General features: G+C 40.0%; 1 protein-coding gene across 1 annotated transcript in view; it reads right to left on the bottom strand.

Moving 5' to 3' along the window:
- Positions 1-474: 474 nt before the first annotated feature.
- LOC309664195 (thioredoxin domain-containing protein 8-like) overlaps positions 475-22,136 on the bottom strand; it is a 28,974-nt gene continuing 7,312 nt past the window's right edge. Inside the window, exons 3-5 of the mRNA XM_082469274.1 lie at positions 20,244-20,309; positions 1,977-2,042; positions 475-1,054 (exon numbers count right to left, since the gene is read on the bottom strand). Coding sequence (XP_082325400.1) covers positions 992-1,054; positions 1,977-2,042; positions 20,244-20,309 — 195 coding nt within the window. The 3' untranslated portion in view covers positions 475-991. The remainder of the gene's footprint in view (positions 1,055-1,976; positions 2,043-20,243; positions 20,310-22,136) is intronic.

The raw sequence follows: 22,136 nt of genomic DNA, 5'->3' as shown, positions 1-22,136 counted from the left end.
CAATGTACGCCAGACACGTGAACTAACTTACGTGATTGGACATGCGAACTCATGTTTGCATCTTTGAAATTTCACAACTTGAAGGTTCGTATGTAAGGGACTTACTGTACTGAAACCACCACCAGGTGGAAGAAGTTTACTGTATGCTGCCCACAAGCATGTAGACCCCAGAGCAGTTGGAATCAGAAGGTTGATGATACTGGCTCCCAGTTACCTCACCACCAACCAGTCAGAAGAATGTCCACGAGCTGATCGCGCCCTCCTCTTTGAACCATTTACTATAAAACTCCTCACTACCCCTTCCAGGTCAGGACACATAGTTTTGAGGGCATTAGCCCACTGTGGCCCCCTTGGCCCAGCAAAGCAGTAAAGCAATTCTTTTCTACTTCATCCAAAACTGTCTCCAAAATTCCATTCAGTAGCAGTGTACAGAGGTCGAATTTCGGCTACAGGCTTGGCATATTGCCTAGCATGTAATAAGTTTTTATATATGTAAGCATAGCTATTTATATGTGCTTTTATCCAATGACACATTTCTAATACAAGGTGATACACTGGAGAAGAATTTTGTACTACAAACAATGACTCAATTGGGAAGATGGCTCTATGTATTTGGAGTGCACCAGGCCAATAAGACATTTATTTGTTTCTTGATTGCTGCGATGGATCCCATCTTCCACAATCTCTGGAAAACTTTCTCATTGAGCTGGTATTACTTAGCTTGTGCAGGGCCTCTGCTGTGAAGGACGCTGCCCAAGGAATGTGCTCAGAGTTAGTGGAAAGGCCAAGTGAGAGAATGTAAATGACACAATCTCTGACGGCACAAGAGTTCCAACAATTTTTGCAGTGAGATTGCAATATGGAATTCCACCTGTAAAGCATTAGGAGAGAGATCAATAGAACACCACAATGTTTGCTGGAAATAAAAACACAAACACATTCACGGTGGCCTTTTAAAACGTTGCAAGTGCATTTTGTCTTGGAGATCAGCTTACATTAGTTCTCGAATCTTTTCTTCCAGTTTTTTAGCATCAGTTCCACAAAGTTCAAAAATCTGTTCACAGATACACAAAGGTGAAATATTTATTGGTTCAAATATGGCAAAGACGAAGCTTTGAGGAATTTTGTTCCTGTCTATACACTTATCCTCTACTCATTTCCATCATCTGCAAGATACTTTAAACACACATTAAACACATAAAATTTCTGATGTTTTAATTATTTGGCACCTTTTCAAAATTGTTTATGTTAATATTTTGCCAGATTTATATAATTCTCCACGATGTTCCTCTAAACTAAGATCTAAAACATATCACGTTGTTGGAAATGAGGAAACCCAATCATTGAAACTTCTCAGAGCGTTTATACACTGATCTTGAGGGCTTGTTAATTCCTATACATGATCCCCTGAAATCAAATGCCTTGTGATTTCCCATGCCCTGACTTTAGCCCAGGTAATAGTAGTTTAATTAATTGATTCATAGAAGCACCTTTTCTTTTCAAATTCTCACATCTCTGAATCAGGATGCATTTCACAGGGGATGGTATATTTTATTTGGAACACCTTTCAGTAGGAGATAAAATAATGGTGCATCTGTCAAAGCGCAGCTTATGTTTGATGAAATATGGAAGTTAGAGACCCTTAACTATTCATGATCAGTTTAGTACCAGTTGTATGAGGTGGCTGGAGAGAAGGAAGAGGGTGGGTAAAATGAGGCTGAGATTGGGTGAAGACTTGAGTTTCCAGTGAGGGAGGTTTCAGCAGCCAGAAATGGTGTTAGGACTTTGGGGGCAGGGGTTAGAAAAGTCTAGAACTAACTTCAGTGCTCAGTGTGCAGCAGAGAAGAAACTACGCCCACATCTAATGATTCTGCTTCCCCTTACAGCAGCATGGTGCCTGTGGGCATCGTGGTTCATTCTATTCCTTGAAAGTAAACCCCACTCTTGTGCCTCTGTCTTGATCCCGTTTCACTTACCGGCTCGCTCAGGGATCCACTTCTATAACAGCAAATTGCTCTTTTGATTCTTGAGAATAGGGTTACCTAAGTGTGGGTGCAGAATTTCATGATTTATCTGGGTTGTCTGGTATGCAGCCATCTCCTCTATAAATAGTTCTCTTGGCCTTGGCCACCAGGGGAGGAAGGTGTCAGAAAGGATCTGCAAAAGGCTCTTTCTTAAGAGTCAGTGGCAGCTGGATGGTGCCTCTGGGGCATGAAGGGAGTTTCATACTCCTCTCAGGCTAGAGCAGGTACCAAGACAAGAAGTCCTGGCAATAACATAGGCAGGGCTTGGCCACCTGAATGACCAGACTTGGCTGGGGACAGGAAAAGGATGCTAAGCTTAGCCAACTGACCAAAGTACTGAACCCATTGCCAGGAAACTCCTGACCAAGGTGAGGCAAAGGAAGACTCGGCATCCTCCGTGAGGCTGGAGGTTGGGAGCTTGGGCATACTTTTTTCACTTGGGGGTATTAGGACTTTCTAGACAGCTCGGTCTGGTTGGAAAGGAACTTTGTCCCTTGTCTCTAGCCAATGCTGGGGTGGAATGCAGGGTGCGAGAGGCTTGGGGTTCACCCCAGTCTCAGTCTGTCTTTCTCCATGGGAGCTGGAAAGGTACTACGTTTGCAGTGGCTCCCGCTTATCCTTCCTTGTGCCCTCTGTCCAAGATTCCTCCTGACTCTCTATCCTCTACCTCCCTGCTTCAGGAGTGGCTTGACTCCAGTGAAGGGCACACGTACTAGCTGAGCAGAAGAAAGGCACTGGCAAGGAAGGGATGAGGAGTTCCCAAGGTGTGTCTGTTCCCCATGACCACCGCCATGTAATTCCAGACAGTCCCCCACACCCCCAGTGGTCTAGAAGATGATATTTTTGTCATTCTTACGGCAGTAACTCTAGTGGATCTGATTATGACTCCTTATCTTAGGATCTCCCCCACTGCCAAAAAGCAGTGTGGAGCCAAAGAGAGTTTGGGGGCCCCTAAAGATGGGCATCTCTTCTTGGAGGACACTGCCCTGCATGGAGGAGTGGCACAATCTATAAGTGTATTAGAAATAGGAAGGCACAGGCCTGAAGGGAGATTTCCGGGGGTGGGGGGTGATTTCCATGACCACGGGGATGTGGCATGCCTGTGCTGTGACACGGGCAGCCAGAAGCCACAAGTGCGCTAAGAGCCTTGGCTACTGTTGAATGTGACTCCTGTTCCTTCTAGATACCTGGAGCCTAGTACAGGGCACCATCACCCACCCTCGTACCTGAGCCAGGAAACTGAGGTCACTTAAAACATTCATATATATTCAGAACATTGCACACATGTCAGCATACAGTTTGGGGAGTTATTACAAAAGAGAGCCCCCTTGTGTAACCATGTCCAGATCGAGATGCAGATATAGCTTTAGTTCCTCACTCCCAATCATTACCCTGTGCCCAAAGCCAAACACTATTCTGGATTTTTCACCATAAATGAGCTTAGTCTGTTTTTGAACTTTTATAAATGGAATTCTACAGTATGTTGTGTGTATTCTTCTGTGTCTGGCTTCTTTCACTCAACGTGATGTTTCTGAGATTTATCTGTGTAATGGCCAGACATTCATTTTTCAGTGTTGTTTTTTAGTATTCTCTTGTACGACTATAACACAGTTTATCCACCTGGGCTATGACCAAGAGTGCTGCTAGGAACATCCTTTTCCACAACTTTGTGGGGACACCTCTGGGGGCAAATAAGCACCCATTCCTGTTGGGTCCTGTTGTCTACCTGAAAGGGGGAGTACTGAGTTCAGCTTTAGTAGGAGATACCCAACAGTTTTCCGAAGTGATTGCATCAATGTCCACTCCACCAGCAGGGGATGAGGGTTCTGGTTGCTCCACATGCTCGACAGCACTTGGTATTGCCAGTCTTTTTCATGCTAGGCATTCAGGTGGCTTTAGGTGACATTAAATTTGTCTCTGAATTCCATGGATTTTACCCCATCAACTTCTCCCTGGGTTTTAGCAACAGCTTACAATTTGTTTCTCTTTCTCCAGTCTGTGCCCCTGAGGTCTCTTCTCCCCCTTGAAGCTCAAAAACACACATCCCGTCACGCTTTCTTTGTGAAATTCTTCAGTGTTTCTCCATCATCATAAAATCCAAGCTTTTTACCAGAATTCCTCGACCGTGTCCTTTCTAGCTCCACTGTCACTCTCTACCGTAAACTCTGGACTCTAGCAACACTTTATAGTTGGATTTATTTATTCATTTAATAAATACTTAGTGAGTGCCTACCATGAGTCAGACATATGGTGAACAAAACAAGACAAAAGCCCCTCACAGAGCTCACATTCTAGTGATAATTTTACAATGTTATACTATTGGTGTATGATTATCAAACAATTCCTGACCCGTACCTGTGACATTTTTTAACTCTCTGCTTCTTCCCAGCTTTAAATCACTTGCTAATCTTAAGCATCCTTTAAGATTTATCTCATGAAGACTTCCCTGAAGTCTTTCTCTGTCATCTCATAGTATCCACTATTCTAGTGCATTCCACGATTAAAGAGTTGATTTTGTTATCTGTCTTCCCCACTAGATCAAGGATGGGGACCGTAGTTTATTTTCCCGCCCCTAGTTTTAGTATCTAGCCCAGAACCTTACCCAGAGTAGGTGCTCTATTAATGGTGTTAGGCCTGAAATGAGTTGAACTAAGCTGATTTCTGGTCACTGAGGTCCGGGTCCAAGACTCTGTGTTAAGTTTCAGGGATTAGGTGTTATCTATTTTATTCTTTCTTCATCCAATCTGCCAAAGACAAATTTTATATTTGTGTCTCCCTGTCCAGCATGGGCCTTTGCATACAGGAGTTTAATAAACGTAGTTAATAAATGAGGAGCAGCTTACTGATAAGAGCTTATCTTATAAGTAACTTTCTTTTGAAAGGATATATATGCAAGGCCATTAACATATCATTTCTGCTCAAAATATTTTCTCCTTTTAACCTGAATGTTTGGCTGTACCTCTCAAGGGCATGCTCCACTCTGAAGCATTAGGAAGCAGTGTTTACCTTGTTCTTCTCAATGCCTTCATTTTTCATGTGTGGCTGCCACCCTAGCAATGACTGCTAATGAAAATTACAAGCTCCAGTTTGCAAAGACCAGTGGGATATGGAGTGGCTGTTCCTGCATTAGAGAACCAACTATAGCCAACAATCAGTTAAAAAAAAAAAACCCTGAAGTTTTATTATGGACATTTTCAAACATACACAAAAACAGAATAATAAAGTGAACCCCATCCTCTCATTACCCACCAGCCAGGTGCAACCAGAGGCAGTTCTGTATGCCAAAGACATTCAATCACCTACAGAGAGTTTATTCCTGCCGCTGGGAAAATGCAAAGGGGCTGGAGAGACTGACTTCTGAGAACATAAATTAAGGAGTCTGGCTAGTGATGTCCTCATAGGATAACTATAAAATGCGTTGGCCAGTTGACATGCAATTTAGTTGAGTCAACACTGAAGTTATATTTGGACCAGCTGTATGAAAGCTCAACAATTTTCAGACCTCTGTAGTGAGTTAAAAACAACAACAACAGCAACAAAATTCTCCAAGCAACAGCAACAATCACAACACGAACCAAAAAGCCCAACAACCAACCCACACAAGATACCTCTTGGAGGATGGCTGTGGAAGTATTTGTATGTACGAGTTTATAACTTGAAATAGTATGTTCTTTTTCTTTAGGGAGGGTTTATTAAGACATTAAAACTGATGAATAAGATGAAAAGGATATGTCCAACAAGAGAACGTTTAAAAGTCCCTCAACCTTCTGTTGAGAGGTGGACAGTTTAATCACCGTTTGTTCCTATCTTGGTTTCTTTCTCTGACTCCTCCCACACCCGTCCCTTCCCTAGAACCATCTGCATCACATTGCAGGTATTTGTACACCTCCTCTTTGACTTCACAACACCCAGGGCAGACTCTGCAAATGCAAGGAGGTCAGTTAAGGTTTTTGGAGTTGAGCAAAATCCAACCAAGATGACACAGTCCCTTCGAAATAGTCTGTTTCAAACAGCTTGAATTTGTATGTACTTGCATTCAAGAAAAGAGCATATAAAGCAATCTGTTCACTCACTTTTCCCTAATCTATGCTGGCCTTTTTCTCAACTTGCTCCAGTTGTGAGATTTCAGTAACATACTAATTCACTTTCATTTTCCTGTAGCAGATTTAGAAGCTGCCTATGCATCTGTTTCTTAGCACACTGGTAGCATAAATAATGACTAAAGTGCTTTTTTCTTCTATGTTAGGAGTTGACAAACTTTTTTTGTAAGGGGCCTGATAATACCCACTTTAGGCTTTGCAGGCCATATCGTTTCTGTCAAAACTACTCAAATCAACTCTCTGTACTATCTGCAACTTTTACGTAAATCTAAATTTTTTCTATATAAGTCTATAAATTATATAATAATATTAAAAATATAGTCCATTTTTTATAATGATAATGCAGCCATAAACTTCCTTTTATAAAAAAAAAAAAAAAGGCTACCCAAGTTGTTAGGGGAACCACTGACCAAAACCGCCCGTCCTGGCCAGGCACGACGGTAACCACTTACATGAGTTATCTTACAACAGGAGGTCCTGGTAAGGAACGTGGAACTAACAAGCTACCACCAACTGGAAGAATTCGGGAAAGGTCAAAAGGAGAGAGGAGACGCCAGTCCATATGTGCTACCAACCTTCCAGAATCCTCCTCGCTGGAATCCATCTTGGCTGAGCAATGTGCCCATCACCAGGAAGGACCCTGAGTCAGAATGATTGGCCAGAGACAACCCGGAAACTAACCCCATTATCATAAAGCCTGAGACTGTGAGCCACGTGGCAGAGCAGTTCTCCTGGGTTCCCTTACCCTGCTGCTCTCCACCCGGGCTCCCCTTCCCAATAAAGTCTCTTGCTCTGTCAGCACGTGTGTCTCCTTGGACAATTCATTTCCGAGTGTTAGACAAGAGCCCACTCTCGGGCCCTGGAGGGGGTCCCCCTTCCTGCAACAAAATCAGCTATTGTAGTGTGAAGGCAGCTGCAGGTAATTCGTTAAACAAATGGGCATGTCTGTGACCCAGTAAAACTGAGGGTCAGATTTGGCCCCGGGGCCATAGTTTGCCAACCTTTATTCTATGCCATCAACTGAAGCTGCCTGAGAGTTAGTCACTCAGGACGATGTGGCTTTCTGTTGAAGGGAATAAGAGGCATGAGTCTAATGTTGTGGGAATTCATCTCAAGCTACACTGAGAATAGAACGAGTGATTTTGGACTCTGGCCAGGTTAGATGTCATCCTGCCGTTACTGGAAGTGTGGGATGGAATTTTGTTCTTCGGGATAAAAATACTTTTGGAGCCATTCCTTTCAATGGCATATACTCTTGTTCTCATGTTTCCATTAGACCATCTGCTCAACTGTCCATTATTGGGAAAATATACCTGTTTCCTATATCCCTTAACTTCTCCCCAAGTTCAAAGGCGAGCTTATCAGCTGAGCCTAGACAAAGGTATGAGCTCATGCCTATCCTCCTCTCCCTTTTTGGGAGTGCTTGCTCAAGATACAGGTCTGTTCTTCTGGAAAGCACATTTGAAGTGAGCCTAACATCTGCCTTCTAAAGATAGCTCTGGAAAGCTATCACCCTCTGTCCTCCCTTTTGGGGGCTAAATAGTTATGAAAAGCAGCAGTATCTCCTCCACCTGGGTGGGGAAGTTTGTCCTCTGCAGCCCCAGATTCTACCGTAGCGGGGGTCATCTCAAGGTCTAGGCTACAAGGGACTAGTAAGAAATCTTTTGACATGGATCCAAGCCATGTTCTTCAATTACCACAATTTAGCACTACTGCTACTTTTAATAAAGGTGACATTTTGACTTTCCACATGAATCCATGTGAGAAAAAAGTTAACGTAGCAGGTCTGGTTGCTTACTCCTGGCATGTCTCCAAGAGAACCATGATTGATCCTTCACCAACCCCTGGGTAATGTGGTCCTCCAAGTGTTCCTCGTGTTAGTGATGGATGATTTTGTTATATATATCTGGAGCAATGGACTATGCCATTGCTGGCTTGTCAAGTTGTTTTGCATAAATGTCAATAATGATGATGTGCACCTAGTTTTATTGTTGGGGTCCTGAGTTTCCATTGTCATGGCTGGTTGTGCAGCAATGGTTGCTTAGCAAGATATGTCTATGTAACCAGTCCCCACATAAAAAACTCAGACCCAGAGAATCAAAAAGGCATCCCTAGGCAGAGACAATCCACACATGTCCCTGAAGTTCACTGCTAGGGAGAACACTCTAAGTATCCCTGGACAAGGAAGAACAGCAGAATTCTGTGCTGGACCTTTCTAGACTCCAACAACACCCTTCTTTTTTCCCTGCTGCTTTAACTCTGTGTTTATAGCTGTAATAAATCTTAGCTATGAATATAACATGCTGTTGAGTCTTGTTAATCCTTCTGTGAATCATTGAATGAAACACTCCTGTACTTCAACAATTTAAAATTCAGAGAAGAACAGGGCTGGGACTAGGGTGGAAAATTTAAGGGATGCCAAAAACTTAGTAATTAAGAGAAATAATATCTTAATAAATATTTTAAAAAGTATTAAAATTTAATGCAAAAAACCCATGATAAACGAAACATCAAAAATTCAAATAAAGACAGGTTTCCACCCTACACCTGCAATATCTTGCCTCACTTGCCTCACCCAAATCCCTGCCCTGGAGAAAAGAGGTACACAAGTAATTACTGCCTTTACGTTGCTAAAGCTGAGAGCTGCATCTTTAGCAATGGCGCTAAAGGTTGCTAAGTGATGATAAATAGTTGCTGTACTTCTCTGATTTTCCCTTCATGTCACTTAGTTCTTGCCTCCTCCAGTCAATTAATCTCTGATAATGTATCAGCTGCTTATGGGGCTGATATGTAACCCCTTTTAGGGATCTGCACCCCTCAGAGCCCTGAAGACTATATGAGAATTCTTTTCTTTTCCTCCTCATGCAGAAGCCCTCTGTAACTAAAACAATCCATTAAGGTTGAATACCATTGGTAGGTAACTCCTGAATGCTAAGATAACTTAGCTTAAATGCATACTGTAGTTACTCAAAAGAGCTTTAGAGGTCTCTGGTAACCTTCATTTCTAAACTTCTATTTACCCATACATTTTCAGGAAGATAGGTGCACAGTTAGATCCTGGGGCTCTAATAATAGCTACATTTTATAGTATGTACAAAGACTAGTGCTGGGCACTTTATTTATATTATCACAAATTTTTATGACAATAGTTCAAAGACACATGATACTGTCTCTATTTCACAAAGAATGAAACTGAGCCTTAAGGTGGTTAAGACACATTCCCAAGGTCCCCCACTAATAAGAAACAGACCTGGAATTCAACCTACAATCATCTGACTCCAGAGATGGCAAAAGCCAGCCGCAGACACTCTTTTGCGGGTGTGTGTGTGTGTGTGTGTGTGTCAAACACTGTTTTTTACGAACTTGAACAATGAGCATTTGGGAGGGTGATTCTCCAGGGACCACCATCCTCCTCACTTCCTACTGTGTCACCTATTGTCCCTGCCTGGCCCTTGAAGACACTGCATATGGGACCGCTGCTTCCAAGCCTATCCTCTTTCTAGCACTTGATGGTGCCACCTACTTTGGATTGTTTTTACCTCTGTACCAACTTCAAGGAGGGTGCTTGCTGGAAATGACTTCCATGACCTCAGCTGGAGCCCTGCGATTCACACACATAAGGGCAAGAGCTTCTTCTCACTCCATATGAGAGCTCAGTTCTTCTGAATTATTCATTTGTGAATAACTCATTTATTAGTATCTATGTACTCATATCCCATCACTCCCATCTTTCCTAACTGCTTTAGGAAACCATCTTACTCTCATATCAAAAAATGAAAAGAGGGAGGCAACTTTTGAGAGTTGGCCCATATTTAAGCAGTTGGCCAAGACTTGCTAAATCTTTTTTAGTCTTCCTTTCCTCTACTCCATAGACTTATACCAACTTTAGCTAGAAGCAATGTAATGCACATAGGGGATCTACTGATGGGCTTCAGAGGCTCATTGAATACCCTAGGCATTACATGCACATTTCAGTTTAGGTGCATACATATATTTTTCTGGAGCGAGAGAGAGTTTATAGTCTCAACTGGATTTTAAGAGGGTCTACAGATTTTAAGAGGGTCTATAAACCAAATTTATGAACTACTCATAATAGAATACAGTGTATTATTCTGGTTACAAAAATCAGCCAAGGTTTTGGATTCCCCATCTGACAGACACCACAGGAATGCACATTTTGTTTTCTTTTTCTTTTGTTTTCTTTTTTTAACCACAATGAATCTTACTGGAACATGCTGTGATGTCCTAGATGAAAACACTAAGGAATACAGCAGGAAGGAACAAACCCACCTTATTTATTACCTAGAATTTGTTTTGGCTGTCCTTTGCCCTAAAACTGTGAAATAATTATAGCTGTTGTTTATAGTGCATCCCAGCCAGATGTTCATCTAACCTCTGCATGAAAACTTCCAGCACCAGGGAAGGCCCATCATCCACCATGACCCTAGGTCATGATTACGTAGCTTCATTTGTTTTAGGTTTTTAATGTTTTATTTTGTTTATAGTCTATGCATTTTGCGAATATTTGAAATGAGCTAGACTCAAGGCCAAGATAAAATAACAGAACCATTAAAGGATGATCCAGTGTGGAGATGGCAGTTAGGAAATGCCAGGAAACTGCAGGTAAGGGGGGCTATTGTATTTGAGTAGAGGAGGTAATCCTGAGATTTTTGGCAGCGATGGAAACAGAAACCCAAGGGATTCCCTAAGTCTTCTGACCTAATGAGAGGAAGCTGATCATATTTTCAAGGGAGGCAAACATTCTCCTAACTCTATGTCCTATAAGGAATTATCATAAGGCTTTTTATACAGTGTACATTTTAAAAGGCATTAATGGACAGTGGCTTGTTGCCAGATGTTTTACCATAAATGTAAAGACATTTCTTATAACATTACTCCATAGAAGCTAGATTCTAGGGTTTTTTTTAATACTAGATAAATAGTATTTAACTGCTTCAATAAGCCAATTTGCAGTTGTGCCATCCCAGAAGAAAGAGAGGAGCGCATTTATAGAAGTGGTCTCAAAGAAGTATATTTAATTTTTCTCTATCCCCAGGAAAACAGTGAACGTCACTGGCAGCCTTCATAGTCAATTCTATTGAGAGAGGAGGGAAATTCACAGGGACTAGTCTTTTTGCCTGGCCACCCCAAACTTCCTCTGGTTCCAATGATTTTCCAGTGTAGACCACTAACAGGTAGAGCCTGAGGGGAATTTCAGAGGTCTCATAGTTTGCCTGCAGTTCTGGATGTAATGGTTAGAAATGGGGACCTTGCAGAAGCCCTATGGGGCTGCTCAGTTACCCAATGCTGGGGGTGGAGTCCAAAGAGGTAAAAGATTTGTAATACTGTGTCTTTATTACCTCTCCCACCTCCTTTTTTGTGCCTTTGTCTTTTGCACTGTAGATTGATATTCTCTGTCAAATGGAACGACCATTACAAATCTTTTCCACAGGTTTTCAAATGATATCTAAATTGATTCAGGTATGAATCCTTCTGGAGATATGATTACATATAACTACAAATGAAATTTAGAAGTAGACTCATTTGATATTATGACATAAATAATCTCAAGTTGTCTTTTTTTTTAAAAAAAAATAACTCTATAACTGCCATGCTAAGTTAACGCTATTCAAGGAAAAATTCCATTCTTAAGAAAACTTCTTGGGACATGGATATCCATGTCATAGTTAGAGGCTTGCTGGATGACTCTGGAATTAGACTACAGGGAGGTAGATCAGTTTAATGGACATTGTCATCAATTCAGTTGATTTTTTTTCCATTAGCTAGTTGGCATAAAATTCAAATTTGAGATCCTTAGTGATCCCTAGAATATAGGCATTTTGTTCCATTAATTCAAAAGGATCCATACCCTGTAGACACGAGTTAAGAAATACTTGATTACAGGAGGCCTCTCCACCTACAAGTGAGGGCTCTTACACCTCCAGAGAGAACTGAGACTAAGCAGGGCCAAGCCTTATCTCAAAAGCATAGCTATGGATTTGCTCGAGAGCCTAGACACATAATCAACTGAGAACACAAGGTTTTGTTTCATAAAACAGAGAACAACCTTTGAGCCATTAAGCAATATCTTCTGCAGAAAGGATGAAACCAGTAAGCTATTCTGAGCTGGACAGAAACTTCCTCTGAGTCAGATGAATATGAGGACAAAATCAGAAGGGGAGGCAAAGCTGGTGGGGGGATGCTGGGGAAAGACAGCAGGCTTCACTTCTTTGCTCATTCATTCATTTGTTCACTCCTTCATTAGTCAAACACAAAATAAGTATTTTCTATTGACGGGGGATTCTCCTAGGCCCTGGGGTTTCAAATCAGACATGAACAACTCCAAGTGCTTGGAAGAATATGAGAAAACTACATGAAGTTAAGATCTGAGTCAAACAAAAATGGGCTTGGAAAGGTAGACTGGATCAAAATTAGGGAGAAATTTTAAAGTCAGACTTGAATACAAGGGTCTAGTCTTGATTCTGAAGGCAATGGAGGGGGAGGGGTATCAACTTTTAAATAAGGGAATGACATACATGGAGCAAGGATCTATTTGGAAAAGAGAACAGAGCTTTGGCATGAACTTGGGGGTGAGGAGGGCTATTGTTTAAGTTAAAGGTATTCACAGCTAGAACTAGAAGTGGGGGTGAAATTACTAAGGGAGAGAGGTAGAAAGGAAAAAAGACAGAGCCTTGGGAAACACTTATATTTGAGAACAGCAGGAGACAAAGAAGCCAGAGGAGAACTTGGGGATGAATCAGCAATAGAAGCGAAAAAAGGAGGAAGTTTCCAGGATATAGAAGCTGATTAGTTAATGACACTTGTGTAATCAAGGAATAGCAGGATTGAGAAATGGCTATTTAAACTAAGTGTTGGAATATTCTTGGTGACTTTCAAGAGTGGGTGAGGGAATGAGTAGAAAATGAGAATTGGAAGCAGTAAATATATACAATTCTTTCACGAATTAGACCATAAAATAAAAGAGAGCAGTCTGAGAGAACATCAGATATATTCATTAGAAATGTTTTGGTTGCAACAAGCCTCTTAGATAGCCTCATCCACCAGAGGACAGACAGCAGAAGCAAGAAGAACTACAGTCCTGCAGCCTGTGGAACAAAAACCACATTCACAGAAAGATAGACAAGATGAAAAGGCAGAGGGCTATGTACCATATGAAGGAACAAGATAAAACCCCAGAAAAACAACCAAATGAAGTGGAGATAGGCAACCTTCCAGAAAAAGAATTCAGAATAATGATAGTGAAGATGATCCAGGACCTTGGAAAAACAATGGAGGCAAAGATCGAGAAGATGCAAGAAATGCTTAACAAAGACCTAGAAGAATGAAAGAACAAACAAACAGAGATGAACAATACAATAACTGAAATGAAAACTACACTAGAAGGAATCAATAGCAGAATAACTGAGGCAGAAGAACGAATAAGTGATCTGGAAGACAGAACGGTGGAATTCACTGCTGCAGAACAGAATAAAGAAAAAATAATGAAAAGAAATGAAGACAGCCTAAGAGACCTCTGGGACAATATTAAATGCAACAACATTTGCATTATAGGGGTCCCAGAGGAGAAGAGAGAGAGAAAGGACCAGAGAAAATATTTGAAGAGATTATAGTAGAAAACTTCCCTAACATGGGAAAGGAAATAGTCAGCCAAGTTGAGGAAGTGCAGTGAGTCCCATACAGGATAAACCCAAGGAGAAACACGCCGAGACACATAGTAATCAAATTGGCAACAATTAAAGACAAAGAAAACTTACTGAAAGCAGCAAGGGAAAAATGACAAATAACATACAAGGGAACTCCCATAAGGTTAACAGCTGATTTCTCAGCAGAAACTCTACAGGCCAGAAGGGAGTGGCATGATATACTTAAAGTGATGAAAGAAAGGGAAGAACCTACAACCAAGATTACTCTACCCGGCAAGGATCTCATTCAGATTCGATGGAGAAATCAAAAGCTTTACAGACGAGCAAAAGCTAAGAGAATTCAGCACCACCAAACCAGCTCTACAACAAGTGCTAAAGGAACTTCTCTAAGTGGGAAACACAAGAGAAGAAAAGGACCTACCAAAACAAACCCAAAACAATTAAGAAAATGGTCTTAGGAACATACATATCAATAATTACCTTAAACGTGAACAGATTAAATGCTCCAACCAAAAGACACAGGCCTGCTGAATGGATACAAAAACAAGACCCATATATATGCTGTCTACAAGAGACCCACTTCAGACCTAGGGACACATACAGACTGCAAGTGAGGGGATGGAAAACGATATTCCATGCAAATGGAAATCAAAAGAAAGCTGGACTAGCTATACTCATATCAGATAAAATAGACTTTAAAATAAAGGATGTTACAAGAGACAAGGAAGGATACTACATAATGATCAAGGGATCAATCCAAGAAGAAGATATAACAATTATAAATATATATGCAGCCAACATAGGAGCACCTCAATACATAAGGCAACTGCTAACAGCTGTAAAAGAAGAAATCGACAGTAACACAATAATAGTGGGGGACTTTAACACCTCACTTACACCAATGGACAGATCATCCAAAATGAAAATAAATAAGGAAACAGAAGCTTTAAATGACACAATAGACCAGACAGATTTTATTGATATTTATAGGACATTCCATCCAAAAACAGCAGATTACACTTTCTTCTCAAGTGTGCACGGAACATTCTCCAGGATAGATCACATCTTGGGTCACAAATCAAGCCTCAGTAAATTTAAGAAAATTGAAATCATATCAAGCATCTTTTCTGACCACAATGCTATGAGATTAGAAATGAATTACAGGGGAAAAAAAAGTAAAAAACACAAACACATGGAGGCTAAACACTATGTTACTAAATAACCAAGAGATCACTGAATAAATTAAAGAGGAAATCAAAAAATACCTAGAGACAAATGACAATGAAAGCACGATAATCCAAAACCTATGGCATGCAGCAAAAGCAGTTCTAAGAGGGAAGTTTATAGCTATACAAGCCTACATCAAGAAACAAGAAAAATCTCAAATAAATGATCTAACCTTACACCTAAAGGAACTAGAGTAAGGAGAACAAACAAAACCCAAAGTTAGCAGAAGGAAAGAAATCATAAAGATCAGAGCAGAATTAAATGAAATAGAAACAAAGAAAACAATAGCAAAGATCGATAAAACTAAAAGCTGATTCTTTGAGAAGATAAACAAAATTCTTAGAAAATAAACCATTAGCCAGACTCATCAAGAAAAAGAGGGAGAGGACTCAAATCAATAAAATTAGAAGTGAAAAAGAAGAAGTTACAACAGACACCACGAAAATACAAAGCATCCTGAGACTACTACAAGCAACTCTATGCCAATAAAATGGTCAACCTGGAAGAAATGGACAAATTCTTAGAAAGGTATAACCTTCCAAGACTGAACCAGGAAGAAATAGAAAATATGAACAGACCAATCAAAAGTAATGAAATTGAAACTGTGATTAAAAATCTTCCAACAAACAAAAGTCCAGGACCAGATGGCTTCACAGGTGAATTCAATAAATATTTAGAGAAGAGCTAACACCCATCCTTCTCAAACTCTTCCAAAAAATTACAGAGGAAGGAACACTCCCAAACTCATCCTATGAGGCCACCATCACCCTGATACCAAAACCAGACAAAGATACTACAAAAAAAGAAAATTACAGACCAATATCACTGATGAATATAGATGCAAAAATCCTCAACAAAATACTACCAAACAGAATCCAACAACACATTAAAAGGATCATACACCATAATCAAGTGGGATTTATCCCAGGGATGCAAGGATTCTTTAATATATGCAAATCAATCAATGTGATACACTATATTAACAAACTGAAGAAGAAAAACCATAAGATCATCTCAATGGATGCAGAAAAAGCTTTTGACAAAATTCAACACCCATTATGATAAAAACTCTCCAGAAAGTGGGCATACAGGGAACCTACCTCAACATAATAAAGGCCATATATGAGAAACCCACAGAAAACATCATTCTCAATGGTGAAAAACTGAAAGCATTTCCTCTAAGATCAGGAACAAGACAAGGATGTCCACTCTCACCGCTATTATTCAACATAGTTTTGGAAGTCCTAGCCTCGGCAATCAGAGGAGAAAAAGAAATAAAAGGAATACAAATTGGAAAAGAAGAAGTAAAACTGTCACTGTTTGCAGATGACATGGTACTATACATAGAGAATCCTAAAGATGCCACCAGAAAACTACTAGAGCTAATCAATGAATTTGGTAAAGTTGCAGGATACAAAATTAATGCACAGAAATCTCTTGCATTCCTATACACTAATGATGAAATATCTGAAAGAGAAATTAAGGAAACACTCCCATTTACCATTGCAACAAAAAGAATAAAATACCTAGGAATAAACCTACCTAAGGAGACAAAAGACCTGTATGCAGAAAACTATAAGACACTGATGAAAGAAATTAAAGATGATACCAACAGATGGAGAGATATACCATGTTCTTGGACTGGAAGAATCAATATTGTGAAAATGACTATACTACCCAAAGCAATCTACAGATTCAATGCAATCCCTATCAAATTACCAATGGCATTTTTTATGGAACTAGAACAAAAAATCTTAAAATTTGTATGGAGACACAAAAGACCCCGAATAGCCAAAGCAGTCTTGGGGGAAAAAAACGGAGCTGGAGTAAACAGACTCCCTGACTTCAGACTATACTACAAAGCTACAGTGATCGAGACAGTGTGGTACTGGCAGTAAAACAGAAATATAGATCAATGGAACAGGATAGATAGCACAGACATAACCCATGCACATATGGTCACCTTATCTTTGATAAAGGAGGTAAGAATATACAATGGAAAAATGACAGCCTCTTCAATAAGTGGTGCTGGGAAAACTGGACAGCTACATGTAAAAGAATTAAATTAGAACACTCCCTAACACCATACACAAAAGTAAACTCAAAATGGATTAAAGACCTAAATGTAGGGCCAGACACTATAAAACTCTTAGAGGAAAACATAGGCAGAACACTCTATGACATAAATCACAGCAGGATCCTTTTTGATCCATCTCCTAGAGAAATGGAATAAAAACAAAAATAAACAAATGGGACCTAATGAAACTTAAAAGCTTTTGCACAGCAAAGGAAACCATAAACAAGATGAAAAGACAACGCTCAGAATGGGAGAAAATATTTGCAAATGAAGCAACTGACAAAGGATTAATCTCCAAGATTTACAAGCAGCTCATGCAGCTCAATAGCAAAAAAACAAACAGCCCCATCCAAAAATGGGCAGAAGACCTAAATAGACATTTCTCCAAAGAAGATATACAGATTGCCAACAAACACATGAAAGAATGCTCAACATCACTAATCATTAGAGAAATACAAATCAAAACTACAATGAAGTATAACCTCACACCAGTCAGAATGGCCATCATCAAAAAATCTACAAACAATAAATGCTGAAGAGGGTGTGGAGAAAAGGGAAGCCTCTTGCACTGCTGGTGGGAATGTAAATTGATAGAGCCACTATGGAGAACAGTATGGAGGTTCCTTAAAAAACTAAAAACAGAACTACCATACGACCCAGCAATCCCACTACTGGGCATATACCCTGAGAAAACCATAATTCAAAAAGAGTCATGTACTACAATGTTCACTGCAGCTCTATTTACAATAGCCAGCACATGGAAACAGCCTAAGTGTCCATCGACAGATGAATGTATAAAGAAGATGTGGCACATATATACAATGGAATATTACTCAGTCATAAAAAGAAACGAAATTGAGTTATTTGTAGTGAAGTGGATGCACTTAGAGTCTGTCATACAGAGTGAAGTAAGTCAGAAAGAGAAAAACAAATACCGTATGCTAACACGTATACATGGAATCTAAAAAAAAAAAAAAAGAGAGAGAATGGACTTGAGGACATGGGGAGGAGAAAGGGTAAGCTGCAATGAAGTGAGAGAGTGTCATGGACTTATATATACTACCAAATGTAAAATAGATAGCTAGTGGGAAGCAGCTGCATAGCACAGGGGGATCAGCTGGGTGCTTTGTGACCACCTAGAGGGGTGGGATAGGGAGGGTGGGAGGGAGATGCAAGAGGGTGGAGATATGGGGATATATGTATATGTATAGCTGATTCACTTTGTTATAAAGCAGAAACTAACACAGCATTATAAAGCAACTATACTCCAATAAAGTTGCTAAAAAAAAAAGAATGCATATGTTAAACAGTTTCAATTTTCAAGTAAAACCTCAAGAGAGGGAATAGGTAGTGTCATTTTTTGGGGAAAAATTATTTAAATCTATTGCTTTGGGACTTCCATGGTGGCGCAGTGGTTAAGAATCCACCTGCCAATGCAGGGGACACGGGTTTGATTCCTGGTCCGGGAAGATCCCACATGCCGCGGAGCAATTAAGCCCGTGTGCCACAACTACTGAGCCTGCGCTCTAGAGCCCATGAGCCACAACTAATGAGCATGCATGCCACAACTACTGAAGCCTGCGTGCCTGGTGACTGTGCTCCGCAACAAGAGAAACCACTGCGATGAGAGGCCGCACAACGCAACAAAGAGTAGCCCCTGCTCACAGCAACTAGAGAAAGCCCACACGCAGCAACGAAGACCCAAAGCAGCCAAAAATAAATAAAATTTAAAAAAAAACTACTGCTTCAATTATGTTACAGCAAATACACACAAATAGAAACCGAAGATAAAATTCTACAGCTAGCATATCAAATGCTCTCATTCTCTATACTGCAGACATAATCTCTACAAATATTAAGTATGAATTTTTTTAACTTTACATATATTCTTCATAACTCTTTTTATTTATTTATTTATTTAATCTTTTAGCTCAATCATTTAAAAATTTTTTTTACAATTTTGAAAGGTTACTTTCCATTTATAATTATTACACAATATTGGCTATATTCCCCGTGTTGTACCATACATCCTTGAGCCTGTCACAACCAATAGTTTGTACCTCCCACTCCCCCACCCCTATACTGCTTCCCCCCCCACCAGTAGTTTGTTTTCTGTATCTGTGAATCTGCTTCTTTTCTGTCCATAACACTTTTTAATTGCATACTCTTTCATAGACTAGATGTATCATAAATCACTTAGCCACTCTACTAAAAAAAGACATTTACCTTGTTTCCATATTTTGTTAGAAATAATGCTACAATTACTATGCACTTAGCCATTTATTTTTCCATGAGGTATTTCATTAAGAAAAATTCCCAAGAATGGGATAATGTGTGAAAGGGAATGAAAAGTTTGTTCCTCTTAAGAAAAATTCTCAAGAATGGGATAATGTGTGAAAGGGAATGAAAAGTTTGTTCCTCTTAAGTGTGTTGCAAAATCACCTTTCAAAAGGTACGCACAAGTGTCCGTGCTCCCAGCCATATATGTAATTACTAGTTTCATCACACACCAAGTATTTGAGGCATTCCATTCCATTAATATCTTCGAGATAATTGACATAACATACTCATGTGTGTCAGGATGGGTCTAAAAAGTTTAGTCATATTAATTCATTTCATTTTCACTAAGGAGGGGGAAACTTTTTACGATCCATGTTTTTACAGATAGGGAAACTAAGATACCAAGAAGTTATTAAGTAAACTGCTGGGAAGTGGAAGAACTGGTTTTTGAACCACAGAAATCTGAGCCCAGAACCTGCCTGGTCAACCACTAGGCTATTTTACCTTGTAATAGCTTTTGATTGATGTTTGCCCAAGTGTGAAAAACATGTATACATTTGTGAGAGAATTTCATCACGCTCCTTGTTATAAGGTTCTTTTTTGATGGTTCTGCCCCAGAGAGGGATAATAGTGGGGTATTCATATGGATTTGGACACCTCAAATGGTCTGAATGGGGAGATTTATCACGATTCATGCTTTTTTTTTTTTTACCCCTTGCCAATATGTAAAGTTCAGAAACTAAGAATTACATTGCAAAGACTGAAAATAAATACAGTTGTTTCGTCCATCCAGGATACCCCAGGCCTTTTTTTTTTAGACTCTGATGGCTCTATAATCTATTTCAATCTGCCAGTTACCATAGAAACATACCTTCTGGGCTTGTTTGAACATCTGAAATGTGGGTATTGCTTTGATGTGATAAATTTGGGCCAACTCCTGGAAAATAAAAGAAATGGCATGAAGTCACAATTTTGGTATCCTCTCTCTGGACCAACAGTGGTACTTGGTGACGTCTCAGGAGGCATGTCTGAGAGCCCAGGGACAGCTGATACATTACAGATTCTCTTGCCAAGAACTTTTCTAATATATCCTCAAAGCTTCCAGGAATGTTACAGTAGAAAAATGACTGTTTCCAGCATTCCTGAGCTTTCTCATTCAAGAGCTCTAGGAGACGGATGAGAGATGGGGGCCAAAACAGAATGGACTGAAGGACAAAATGAGCTCTATTTAAAAGAGCTTGTGGGGCTTCCCTGGTGGCACAGTGGTTGAGAATCTGCCTGCCAACGCAGGGGACGCGGGTTCGAGCCCTGGTCTGGGAAGATCCCACATGCCGCGGAGCAACTGGGTTCGTGAGCCACAACTACTGAGCCTGCGCGTCTGGAGCTTGTGCTCCGCAACAAGAGAGGCCGCGACAGTGAGAGGCCCGCGCACCGCGATGAAGAGTGGCCCCCGCTCGCCGCAACTAGAGAAAGCCCTCGCACAGAAACGAAGACCCAACACAGCCAAAAAGAAATATAAATAAATAAATAAATAAATAAATAAATAAATAAAAGCATTTAAAAAATTGTGAAAGACTGCAGAAGGGCGCCAGTGGAATCCAATATGGAAAGAGCATATTGTAAAAAATAAGAATGAGTAAAGGTCTCTTTATAACTCACACTTGAGACATGGGGTGATATAATGTCTTGCATTTTAAGTAAGGCTTGCATATTTCTTTCTTTTAAGCCTTACGCCTCTTCACTGCCCATCTTTGTGAAAGATTTGGAGCCAAGAGACAAGAAAATATGTTAGCATTCCAGTTGCTCTAATCCATTACAATCTGATTTCAAATACCACTTTTCATTTATTTTGTTTGAGTCAAAAGAAAATTAGCCACCCACAGGATCAAAACCTCTCCCCTGCCACCCCCCACTACATTATAATTTCCATGACCACAGCAATGACAACAATGAATACATTACTATTAGAAAAGAAAATTGTGCGTTTTGTTTCACCTTAAGAGGCAAAGAGCTGTAATCAAAAAAGAAAATAATAACACATGTTGCTAAGGGTATGGAGAAATCAGAACCCTCATACATTGCTGGTGGGAATGTAAAATAGTGTAGCTGTTTCGAAGACAATTTGTCAGTTCCTCAATAAGTTTAATAAAGAGTTACCATATGACCCAACAATTCCACTTCTAGATACATAGCCAAAAGAAATGAAAATGTATACATAAATGTTTATGCCAGTATTAGACATAATAGCGAAAAGTTGCAAACAACCCGAATGTCCATCGTAGGATGAATGGACAAAAAAAAGGTAATATAGTATTCAGCAATAAAAGGGAATGGAGTACTGATACATGCTACATCATGGATGAATCCCGCAAACTTATGTTAAGTGAAAGAAGCCCATCACAAAAGAACACATATTCTATAATTCCATTTATATGAAATGGCCAGAATAAGCAAATCTAGAGACAATGTAGACTTATGGTTGCTTAGGGTTGAGGTGGTGGATGGAGGGATCTGGGCGGGGAGGTGACTGCTAAAGGGAACAGTGTTTCTTTCTGGAGTTGTGAACACTTTCTAAAATTGATGGTAGTGATAGGTGCACAACTCTGTGAATATGAAAAAGACAAAGAGATAATAACCCTAGCTGTGTATTCTGAATGCATAGTATATGATTCAGCTTAAAGGACAATCACACACTGTCACACTTTAATGAAAGTTGAAGGAAATGGAAAAATGGAACTTTTATTATGTTCTGGGTAGTATGTCA

Source organism: Balaenoptera physalus (assembly GCF_965194825.1).
Source record: "Balaenoptera physalus genome assembly, chromosome: 7".
Classification (NCBI taxonomy): domain Eukaryota; kingdom Metazoa; phylum Chordata; class Mammalia; order Artiodactyla; family Balaenopteridae; genus Balaenoptera; species Balaenoptera physalus.
The sequence above is the reverse complement of the archived record's forward strand: the minus strand, read 5'-3'. Positions and strand labels throughout refer to the sequence as shown.